Source organism: Heloderma suspectum, chromosome 6, assembly GCF_057233095.1.
Source record: "Heloderma suspectum isolate Gila_16-S chromosome 6, 16-S_ref, whole genome shotgun sequence".
Taxonomy (NCBI): domain Eukaryota; kingdom Metazoa; phylum Chordata; class Lepidosauria; order Squamata; family Helodermatidae; genus Heloderma; species Heloderma suspectum.
Window position 1 is genome coordinate 100,542,633 of NC_139463.1, and position 12,379 is coordinate 100,555,011.

At 46.7% G+C, this 12,379-nt stretch overlaps 1 protein-coding gene across 1 annotated transcript in view; it reads left to right on the forward strand.

Annotated features, from left to right (window-relative positions):
• CACNG6 (calcium voltage-gated channel auxiliary subunit gamma 6) overlaps window positions 1-12,379 on the forward strand; it is a 35,005-nt gene extending 22,626 nt beyond the window's left edge. The window contains exons 2-4 of the mRNA XM_084808465.1: window positions 8,991-9,065; window positions 11,246-11,383; window positions 11,755-12,379. Coding sequence (XP_084664591.1) covers window positions 8,991-9,065; window positions 11,246-11,383; window positions 11,755-11,990 — 449 coding nt within the window. The 3' untranslated portion in view covers window positions 11,991-12,379. The remainder of the gene's footprint in view (window positions 1-8,990; window positions 9,066-11,245; window positions 11,384-11,754) is intronic.

Genomic DNA, 12,379 nt, shown 5'->3' on the forward strand with positions numbered 1-12,379 from the left:
CACTTCTGCCTTTTCTTTGTCATCTGTTATCATTTTGCCGTCCTCATTTAATAGTTGAACCACCATTTCTTTCCTCTGTCTTTTACTATGCACGTATCTGAAGAAAGCCTTTTTGTTGCTTTTAGCATTCCTTGCTAACCTCAGCTCGTTCTTAGCTTTAGCCTTCCTGACGCCATCCCTGCAATTCTGTGCTACCTGCCTGTACTCTTCCTTTGTAGCTTGGCCTTCCTTCCACTTCCTATATGTGTCCCTTTTTGTTTTCAGGTAATCTCTAAGCTTTTTGTGAAGCGACATTGGCTTGTTCTGTTGTCTTCCACCTTTTTTTTCTTATTGGAATTGTTTGTAATTCTGCCTTTAGAATTTCCTTTTGTAAAAACTCCCATCCATCGTGGACTCTTTTTCTCATTAGAGTTGCTTGCCATGGGACCTTACTTATAATTGTTCTGAGTTTATTAAAATTGGCTTTCCTAAAATCCAGGGTGTGCGTTTGGCTACACTCAGCTTTTGCTTCCTTTAGAACCAAGAATTCAAGTATAACATGGTCACTTTCCCCCAGAGTTCCCGTAACTGCTACTTTATCCACTAAGTCATCTCTGTTGGTTAGGATCAAGTCAAGGATAGCCGATCCTCTAGTTCCTTCCTCTACTTTCTGTAGGAGGAAATTATCAGCAACACAAGTCAGGAATTTCCTGGAGGGGCCATGTTTTGCAGAATTTGTCTCCCAACAAATATCAGGGAAATTGAAGTCCTGCATTACTACTACATCATGCTTCCTTGAAACACTGGCAATTTGCTTTTCAAAAGTTTCATCCTCATCTTCTCCTTGATTGGGTGGCCGGTAGTAGACTCCCACCACCATGTTCCTTTTATTCTTTTCTCCTTTTATTTTAACCCAGATGTTCTCGATGGGGCTACCAAGCTCATCCTCCTGTATTTCTGTGCAGAGACATGTATTTTTAACATATAGTGCAACTCCACCTCCCTTTCTGTTCCTCCTGTTCTTTTTGAACAAGTTATATCCTTCAATTGCTGTATTCCAGTCATGAGAGTCATCCCACCAAGTTTCAGATACACCCATCAAGTCATAATTTCCCTCCTTTATTAAGAATTCAAGTTCGTTCTGTTTGTTTCCTATACTCTGGGCGTTAGTATATAGACATCGAAGACCATGTGCTTTGTAGTCTGGCTTTCTTCCTACATGTTTCTGAAGACTATTATGGGTACTATTAGAACTGTTCTTTCCGTTGTGGTGCATGAGCCTTCATCCATTGTTACCCCCAGCTTTACATCTCCCTTCCCCGTAGGATTCAGTGTAAAGCCTTCCTGATGAAGTTCTTCATGCTGTGACCAAGCACATTCTTCTCAGCCTTTGTGAGGTGATCTGAAGGTGAGGGACTTTGCATCAGTCCCTTTGTTGTGGTCAGATCATTGCCTGCTGAGGTTTAGACTTACAGTGGCTTTTCCCCTCTGCAAGGGTGGGGGACCTATTAAGATGGTCTTCCCCCAGAGGCTAATGGATCCATATGGTTTCCAGAGGGCTCTGGGGGGTTTTCTGGCTGATATGGCTAGCACTCCTGTTGAAGCCCTGGCCAACGTGTGGAATACAGAAATGACCCGGTTGGTTGACACGATTGCTCCTGAGCGCCCTCTCCAGAGTACAGCTCATACGGCTCCGTGGTATACCCTGGAGCCGAGAGTGATGAAACAAAACAGGAGACGACTTGAAAGCAGGTGGAGAAAAACTCCTAGTGGATGCAATCGAACTCTGGTGTGTCCCTATGGCCAGGTATATTGAAAGGCAGTGAGAGTGGCAAGGAAAATGTATTTCACTGCCTCTATTCAATCTTCCATATGCCGCCCAGTGGAGCTTTTTAAGGTTGTCCGGGGCCTATTAAATTCTGGCCCTAAGGACACTTTGGAACCATCTGAGGCCCTCTGTAGTGCACTGGCTAGGCACTTCCAAGAAAAATCTCTTTGCATCTGCCTGCACTTAGACTCCAGTTTTACTGCTGGTCACTCAGATGAGGTGTCCACAGCACAGCCTGGTCCAGTTTTCTTGGATGAGTTTCAGTTGGTACAGCTCGAGGATGTGGACAAAGTGTTTGAACAGGTTCATGCAACCACTGCCATATTGGATCCTTGCCCCTCTTGGCTTATAAAAATTAGCAGAGAGGGAACAGCCGGCTGGGCTAGGGAGGTGATTAATGCCTCCTTGTGAGAGGGAGTGGTCCTGGGCCACCTGAAAGAGGTGGTGGTGAGACCACTCCTGCAGAAATCCTCCCTAGACCCATAAAACTTTAATTATTATAAGCCAGTTGCAAATGTTCCTTTCCTGGGTGAGGTCCTTGAGTGGGCGGTTGCAAGCCAGCTCCAGACACTCTTGGATGAGACCAATTATCTGGATCCATTTCAGTCAGGGTTCAGGCCTGGTTTTGGCACGGAAACAGCCTTGGTTGCCCTGTATGATGACCTATGTCGGGAGAGAGACAGGGGGAGTATGACCTTGTCAATTCTCCTTGATCTCTTGGCAGGTTTCGATGCCATCGACCATGGTATCTTTCTGGGACGACTGTCTGAGCTGGGAGTGGGAGGCACTGCATTGCAGTGGTTTAGCTCCTACTTGGAGGGTTGGCTTTAGAAGGTAGTGCTTGGGGAACATTGCTCGGCCCCGTGGATTCTCCAATATGGGGTTCCACAGGGGTCAGTTTTGACCCCCATGCTGTTCAATATCTACATGAAACTGTTGAGTGTGGTCATCCAGAGTTTTGGAGCACGCTGTCATCAGTATGCTGATGACACACAGCTCTATTTCTCCTTTTCATCTTCTTTAGGTGAGGCTGTGGATATGCTGAATCAGTGCCTGGCTGCAACAATGGACTGGATAAGGGCTAATAAACTGAAGCTCAATCCAGACAAGACTGAGATGCTGTTGGTTGTTCTGCTGACCAGATGGAGGGTGTTCAACCTGTTCTGGATGGGGTTGCGCTCCTCCTGAAGGAGCAGGTCCGTAACTTGGGGGTCCTCGTGGAACCATCTTTGCCACTTGAGGCTCAGGTGGCTTCAGTGGCACGGAGTGCTTTCTACCAAGTTCAGTTGGTGGCCCAGCTGTGCCCCTATCTGGACAGGGATAACCTGGCTTCAGCTGTCTATGCTGTGGTAACCTCCAAGTTAGGTTACTGCAGTGCGCTCTATGTGGGGCTGCCTTTGAAGATGGTTTAGAAGCTGCAGCTTGTGCAAAATGCAGCAGCCAGACTCATAACGGGGACCAGAAGGTCCACACATATAAAACCAACTCTGGCCTGCTTGCACTGATTCAGCTTGCACTGGCTACCTATATGCTTCTAAGTTCAATTCAAGGTACTGGTTTTAACCTATAAAGCCCTACAGCTTGGGACCACAATACCTGACGGCACACCTCTCCCAAAATGAACCATCCCGTACACTACACTCTGCATCTAAGGTCCTCCTCTGGGTACCTTCTCCGAAGCTTGGAAGGTGGCAATGAGGGAGAGGGCCTTCTCTGTGGTGGCTCCCCATCTGTGAAACAAGCTCCCCAATGAGGTTTGCCTGGCACCAACATTATCTTTTTGGTGCCAGGTTAAGATCTATCTTTTTCCCCAGACATTTGGCAGCACATGATGAGTTTCAATCAGTCCTGGATGTGTCTTATGACTGACAGTTCAAATGTGTTTTTAGTTATACGTTGTTTGTGTATATTGTCTGTGTGCTTTTATGTAAATGGCTTTTAAACTTTGTATATTGTATTTTAATGGTTTAACCTCTGTAAACCACCCAGAAAGCTTTGGCTATGGGGCGGTATAGAAATGTAAATCATCACCACCACCACCACCACCGTTGTCTGGGCCAGAGTGAGAGGCAGGAGAACAAGCAGATTGCAATGGAGAAGTAGAGGAACTACTCCAGTGGGCCCCTGCTGGGGTGTGAGCCCTCATAACATGCCTACCTTTGATGTCAGCCTTGACAAGACAGGCAAGAGAAGAAAGGCAATGTGGCAGGCAAATCATCCAAAAGAGATGAGGCAAGGACCAGCAACATCCTCAAAAATTCAGGGATTCTTCTGGGTGCTATGCACTGCATGGCTGTGAAGGTTTTGTTTTGTTTTTGTTTTCTGGCTCTGTTTTGCTCTGTCAAGCCACTGCAGGGCCATGGCAGGGCAAGGTGGCTTCTATGGGAAGGAAACAGGGCTTGAGGTGACATAATGGAAAGGCCGAGAGCCAGGCCCCCTAAATTCAGCTGTCTCCCACGGTTGTGTCCAGGAGCTCCTGGTTTCTTTCTTAGTCTGACAGGGCTGAGTGACTTTGTGGTAACTCAGTCATTGGCTTGGGTTGCTGGGCAAAGGCATGGTGCACAGCTCTGACAAAAGGGATAGGAGCCAATTACTTGGCTAATACTCTTGGTTTCTCTCCCTGTAACTAGAGCCACTCTTGCCTTTTGCTGAGCTAGGCCAAACTTCGAGTAACTAACTAACCATTCCTTCTGCAGGCCCCAACTGGAAGACGTGCCTGGAAAGTGTGTACATGGTGGTAAGGTTCACGTTTGTTTGCATGTAATGTGTGAAGCAATCTGCAATGGGGTGGACTTGGACAAGGCACTGTCTTTCAGCATAGCCTACCTCACAGGGATGTTGTTGCGAGTAGGGTGGTTACTTATGCAGCACCAAAAAAGAGGGCAAAAGAGGACACTGATTTGCATAACATTTGCATATGCAAATCTTTATGTAGAGGTGCAAATTCAGAAATAATTACTATAATTTTAAAAGAGATGCAATACACCTCAACCCTAGTGGGGAAGGCTGCAACCAGATGACCTGTATGCCTGCTCAGTCTGCTGTCCTGGTGGTGCCAACTGTGGATGGGCAACTCCAAGGCCCCTGCCTCTAATGGCTTTTTATCTTTAAATTGAATTTGGACCAGAGAGCCATTCAGATATGGTACGCCTTCTAACAGAGAGCTGTCCTCTGCCAGCTCTCCAAAATAGAGGACGTTCCTCTGTAAAGTAAAACATCTGGCCATTCTCGAAACACTGCTCTGAGCTTGTTGGAGGGCAGGTTAAGGAAGGGAAAGGGGGGGGATAATAATTTCCCCTCCCTCCATATGCACTTGTCCCCTCCCTCCGTAAGTGCAGTTTAAGTGCTTAAACTGCAATTCCCTCCATGAGCCAGTTCATGCATTCAACAGAATCATATCCTAAGGCTTTTCTTGGGCTGTACTACTTCAGGGTACAAGAGAGCAAGCAGGTTGTGGTGGCATCTGCTTCCTCACCAGCACCATTGTCTGAGCCAGAGCGAGAGGCAGGTGAACAAGCAGGTTGCAATGGTGAAGAAGAGGGCAAGTCCAGAGGGCCCTTGTCAGCAAAATGCCCTCTGGTGAGCCCCCTCATATATAGATGGGGCCTCAGCTGTAGGATTACCTGGTGGTGCTCCAGAGCAGGGATCCCCAACCCCCAGACTGCTACCAGTCCGTGGCCCGTTAGGAACTGGGCCATACAGCAGGAGGTGAGCCTAGGGGTGTGCGAAACCCCCTTACCTTGGGTCCGCGGGGGGGAGGCGATCCCTCCCTCCCCCCCCCGGAATCCTCCCCGGCCGGCTCCGCTCCGTGGCAAGTCCGCAGAGCTGCCAGCCAGTCCAGCAGCTGGCGGACTTCCGGCCCCTGGGACGCAAATGGCGTCCGCACAGCGGACGCCATTTTTGTCCCTGTTCTTCAAGTAATAGGCTACGTAAATCTTTACATAGCCTATTACTGCAAAGTGATAAATGTAATGCGCTCGAATCATCCCAAAACCATCCCCCCCTGTCTGTGGAAAAACTGTCTTCCACGAAACCGGTCCCTGGTGCCAAAAAGGTTGGGGACCGCTGCTCCAGAGTGTCAAGATGACAATATATCAGGGGCATTGTGAGAAATTAAAATGGCTGCCTGCCGCTGCCGTTTGCATGGGTGGGCCCTGCCAGACCACTGGGGTCCCAGCAGTTGCTCAAGGGTACCAGATGTTGATGCTGGGTCTGATGTTTCCTTCCGCAGCTGCCATTTTGTACCTGGATGCAGTTGGTAGACCTTGGGGTTCTAGTAAAAAATACCCAAAGTAGATCTCACAAGCCTGAAATCTGTAGGCCATGGGTCCTACTTTGCAGAGGACAGTCCTCTATTTGAAGGCATTTTCTCTTTGAAGGGCTGTCCTGTCCAAGTCCAGTTTAACAATAAAGAACCCTAAGAAGGGAGTGCCCAGGAGCCTTGAAGCTGTCCACCAGCAGCACCTGGGCAGCAGACTGGGCAAGACACACAGGTCATCTGGCCACAGTCTTCCTTATTATAGCTGTATTTTTATTTAAGAGAGCAATCTTATGGCCACTAGATAGTGTCTAAAGGGCCATAGGATTTTTCGGTCTCTGGGAAATGAGCTTGGAACCAGGTCTCCGAGCTCAGTTTCCAGAAATCGTGCTCCCCACTCCCTCCCCCGCCACCCTGTAGGCAGCACGGTTCTTCCAGGCTCAGAAACAGAGAGCAAAGAGGGTGAAAAGGGGGTGTTCCTGGGGGTGGGGAGGAGACCGCGGAAGCCTCTTTACGAGGCTTCCTATGTGCTGCACAGCTTCCCCACTCCCACTCCGACGTGCCCTGGCTAGACAGTGAAATCATGCATCTAGCTGAAATTGCAGGGCAGCCGGAGCACAGAGGAGAGGATTCCCTCTGTGCTCCGCCTACCCTGTATTAGATAGGCGTCAGCCTCCAAGTTTGGAGGCTGACGTCTATCTCCATAGGATTGCGCCCTAAATTATAGTAATTATTTCTAAAGTTATAAATTAGCATATGCAATTTTTATGCAAATATGTCTCCTTTTGTCCTCTTTTTCAGCAATGCATAAACAGCCATTCTACTTGTGACCCTATAAACATGCTAAGTATACTTGGCTGGGTCTCAGAACTATATGCAATGCTCTGTCGGACCATCAAAACCCCACTGTTCCCCCACCACACACATAATTCCAGTGGGCAAAATCTGATGGGGTGGGCTAGTAGTACTGCTCATGGAGGCAGCTGTTGATGGGGAGAACCAGTAATCTTAAATTATAGCATACTTGAGCACAATCATCTTTCATATAAATGTCTCGCATGCTCACTCACGCGCTCTCTCTCTCTCTCTCACACACACACACACACACACACACACACACACACAGCACTTGCTCCCCACACCCCAGGGCCTGGAGCTTTGTCCAGCTGCAAAGGCTGCAGTAATTGCTAACACGTCTATCTCTGGACGCAATTAAATCCACTCCAGTGTGCAATGTAAGAACTCAGAAAGGATGAGCCCTGAGGCCTGAGATGCAAGGAATCTTTTTTGCCCCTAACCTTCTGCTTCAATTGCCAAGTTCTAGAAATTGCCTCCCTCCCAAACAAGGTTTTGCAATTAGAACTGGTGCATAGTATTTACAGAGAAACATGGACTAATTGCAGAATCTTTGTCTCATCTCTTGGGTTTCTGAACAAAATCTCCATATTACACATAATTTTTATATCTATCAGCATATAGTGTGGGAATTTGGAAAGTCCAGTCAAGTCTCTGTTTACAAGTCTCTATTTACAAGTTAGACAACAGAATTGTGTGGTGTCCATGCAAACCACATGCCTTTCACTTTTAAGACAGAAAGAGAAAAAGGGGGAACAAGTTATTAATTCTTAGGACTGCTTCAAACATTGCAAAATTCATAGGTGCACTGCAGATATAACGTGTGTAATCTGTAACAAACGCTGCAGGAACTCTGGGCCTACCACAGCATGCATATTTGGTTAAAAAAAAAAAAAAGCTGTCATCCAACATATTATGGCATTCATCCCCCCCACACACACACCGTCTGACAAGCATGCAGTCTGATGTAATAATATGAAGCGGTAATATACGAAGTTGTCTTCTGTGATACATAGAAAAACATGGAAACCCAAACCCTGAAAAAATACAGGAGCCTCTCCCACTGGATAACAAAACAGGAAGCTTTGGTTGGCTAGTGAAGAAATATGGGGGAAGATAGGTTGGACATCTTTGCTTAATACAGCTCTTGGTTGCTACACATGACCTATACTCCAAGCTCCCTTAGCTATATAGGGCATAGCCACATTCCAGCTCATATTGTTTTTGTACCAGTTTAAGCACCAGGGCTTCTCCCAAAGAATCTTGGGAACTATAATTTGCAGAGGGTTCTTGGTTAGCAATCCTGAGCCCACTCTTAGAGAACTAAAGTTCCCAGGATTCCTTTGAGCCAAGGAACAAGTGTTACACTGGTTCAAGTCCAAAAACCTAGATGTGCCTATAGTGTTTTCCTCTCCTGTCTTCAGTAAACAGATGTGATAATATGTGAAGCAACCTGGAGGGAGATAGGCACATATCTGTACCTTTCACTTAATTATTCTAGCTGGTTCAAGAAAATTCCTTAGAACTATAAGCTTGGAGTCCACACACAGCACACACATCTTGCTCTGTGGCGAAAAGCAAAAGAACAGAAACCCAAATTCTTGAAGGGCAAACACTGAACAAATATTATAGATTAAAGTCTGCAAATTAAATAAATATTTGTCTAATTCAGGGCTGGCCCTACCATTGGGCAAACTGAGGCAGTTGCCTCAGGCAGCAGATGCTGGGAGGTGACAGCAAAGTGTTGGAGGAGAGAGCTGTGTGCCATGGGACCTGCCCTGTAACCTATCCTGTTGCCTTCAGGTGTGCTGGAGGATTCTGACCCATCATCAGTGTTGAAGAAAGTTTGAAATGCCAGTCCAGTTGGGGTTTGTACATGGAATGGGAGGGGGGCGCACGCTATCTTATCCTTCACCTGAGGCAGCAAAATGTCTTGGGCCAAATCTGGTCTAATTAGCATAATTTTGTCCGTTGCACATCTTTGATCATCTGTTTCCTCAAACAACAGCCTCCCCTCCCCCACCTTCTGCTCTCCTTTATTTTAATGCAGTCTTTCCTTCTTCTTTTCAGAAGCTAACTGTTCTTATTTCAAATTCTTCACCACTGGAGAGAATGCCCATATCTTTCAGAGGTCTACTAAAAAAGGTGAGACTCAGTAGATCAAAAACACATAGCCAAGTTGGCCCATTACAAAAAATTCCAACAGGAACAAAAAGAAAAATCCTATTTATCTATTCAGGGACTGAGAGAGAGGCAGGAGAGAGAGAGAGAGAGAGAGAGAGAGAGAGAGAGAGAGAGAGAGAGAGATCCTGCCTCTCTCTCAGTCCCTGCCCCATGTTATCCTCATAATAACCCAGTTAGGTGTGTTAGGCTGAGGGAGGGGGAGGGGGCTGCATTCAGAATATCATACTTTGGCTTAATAAACTGAGATCCGTGCAAGCTTCTTGCCTGCAGATCCATCCTTGCATGCCGCCCTTTTCATTCTTCCTTTTCAGCTTGCTGCGAAAGGCAGGAAGTCTTCAATTAACCATAGTTTCCCATTATGTCCAAACCAGGAAACTATGGTTACCAGATTCAGAACAAGCTAGGATCTTAAACCACACCTGGACGTTGGTTTAAGGTCTTCGCTTGGTCCAAACCTAGTAACCAGTTTCCCAGTGCAGATGTAACAGGAAACTATGGTTAATTGAAGTCTTCTGGGGTGAATCATGGCATGCCAAGAAGGGAAGGTGCTGCGAGTGCAGGCACAAGGCTCGCTCATATCTCACCTACCGATGCTGCCAAAAATTGACATTAGTCAGTTCATAAGTAGTTCAGTCTAGTAGGTTCATAATTCTTAAATGTATAATGACCCCTGGCTTCTATCCAACAGACTTTAATATTTTCATAATTCAAACCGAGATTATGACTTCATTTATATTTTCTGCGCCTGGGCAACGGAAAGGTTCAGCATGCACCCACCTGTACACTTTTTAGTCCTTTAAATGACACTCCCTATTTCCCATTTGATACTAACGGCTGAATCTACACATAGCAGTTATATCGTTATCATACCATTATCATAACTATTGGTGCCCATTGCTGTCATATGCACCAATAGTTACGATAACGGTATAACTGCTATGTGCAGATTCAGCCAAAGTGTAGTGCTAAGATTCGCAATGTGTCGTGTAAGCTTTTGAGCTTCACAGAACTCTTCCTCCAGTAGGCTGTTCTACAAAGCAAAACAAAAATTAAGGGAGAAAAAGGTGTTTCTAGTAAGGCTGTCCCCTGGTTTAAGAAACCATAGCCAATGAATTGCATGAGTTTTAGCCAATGAATTGATTAATTAATCAGTTAAGTTTGCATACATTTGAATTTTACTAAAAACATTAGGTCTGAAGCAAAAGGCACCCTTCATTTGTTTTTAGCTAATAACCACCTGTATCAAAACAACCATCATCTTAGAAGAGGCATTCCCTTCTGGGGGCCGGGGAAAAGGAGGAGGAATGCCTCTTTTAAGATTTCGCTTGTTACCTACAGTTTTTATATGTACTTGTATTTAAAATCATTTCTAAAAACATTACAAAATTTACTGCCGTTTTGGTTGATCAAATTTAACCAATTAGGTGATGCAGCCCTAGTTTAAAGCAGTGGGATCTTGTGCTCTGTCTGCAGCTTTTTAAAGAAACTTAAGATGGACATCAAGGAAGCCCCCAGCAGACTCTGTAGGCCAGCCTTCCTCAACCTGGCACCCTCCCCATATTTTGGACTACCATTCCATCATCCCCAGCCAGCAAGGCCATGCTGACTGAGATAGTGGGGGTTATAGTCCAAACACACAGGCTGATCTATTCAAGCCCCATGTTTAGGCCAAAAGGTCTCAGATTACACGTAAGCATGCCAGGACAGAAAAGCAACTGCGGCTGTGTCCCTTTGAAAATATAAAAGCAGTTATCTGAATCTCTCCCTGGCATTTCTCAGTCTGCAGCACAAAGCCCAAGTGGGTTCGCTGAGCCAGTCTCCACCTGGCCCACTGCATCTCCTCAGTGTCGGTTCTCATCACTGCTAGAGTCCTGCTTTTCTCTGCAACACACAGTGGCTGCCCACACTCCAGCCATGGCCATCAAATTTAGTTAAGATGCTGCATATGAGTGAGAGAGAGACAGAGAGAGAGTGAGTGAGTGAGAGAGAGAGAGAGAGAGAGAGAGAGTAAGTAATGCTGTAGAGGTTGAGCCTTCCCTGCTGGAGCATGCAGGAGGTAGGATACCAGGGGTATTGCAAGCGTGCCCCTCTTTTCATCTGCAGTGACTGCTTTTTCTCCCCTGCCTGGCAACACTGTGTAGAACTGAACATCACGGCGGCTGTTGTATCCCTCCTCAGCATCACCCTGATGGGCATGGGGTCCCTCTGCATCACAATGGCTCTGAGCAAAGGGGTCGATTTCCTCCTGAAACCAGCATCCTGCTTCTTTATCATATCAGGTAAGGGAGCCCTGCAAAACATCCTTTCCATGCTCAGGGGCAGCCCTACCATCCAATCAGGCCTATTCCCCACCACCACCCTTCCCCACTTCTTCCTGCAGCAAGGCGAGCATACCTTTAAACCCTGCATTCCTTAAAACATAGTTCAGTAAGGTAGGCAGCAGTTCCACCCAGTGATAGTTAAAAGGAGCCTTACAACACACTTCCATTGTGGTCCAATTAACTCTAAACAAGTGCTCATCCACAAAGCTTTCCACACGCTTAGTTCAGAAAAGTTCAAGAAGGAGGCCCGCAGGTGGGAGGCGGGGTAGCCCCTAAGCGTAACTCCCCAGCACCGTCTTCTCTCTCTCTCTCTTTCTCTCTCCCTCTAGGCATGATGGTCCTGGTGTCTTTGGAGGTTTTCCGACAGTCAGTCCGGTGGCTTATCACCTCCGACGAGACCATCCCACTGGAGTACGAGTATTCGTGGTCTGTGGCTTGTGCAGTGGCTGCCGGGGCTGTCCTGATCTTTGGCGGAGGCTGTTTTATCCTTTTGTCCATCCCGAGCTTGCCCAAAAAGCCCTGGGAATGCTGCATCAAAAGCAGAAGCAGCAGCAACACTTCCTAAACTCCATTTGGAAGGGAGACCCAAAGTCTTCCTTTCTCTCACTCTGCAGCACTCACATGTACACACACACACACAACATACACACAAACATATACCTCCATCCAACTCTAGGGGGCGGAAAGAACCGACCTCCCCCCTCCTTGACGTCCGTCCTCTTTCTCCATCCTCTGGACTCAAGTTTTCTTGCCTGTTTTATGACTTGTAAATAGAACCTCTAGTGCTTGTCTTGTTTTAGATTGGGAAGGGAGGGGGAGGGACCGTGAGAAAAGAGCTCTGTTTGTGAATGAGGGGACAGCTGTGTTAATGAACTGAGAAATTACGAAGGGAGGGAGGATAAAGGGCTGCATTTGAAACCTGGTTTTTATAAATGGCTATTTTTAGCTCAGTGG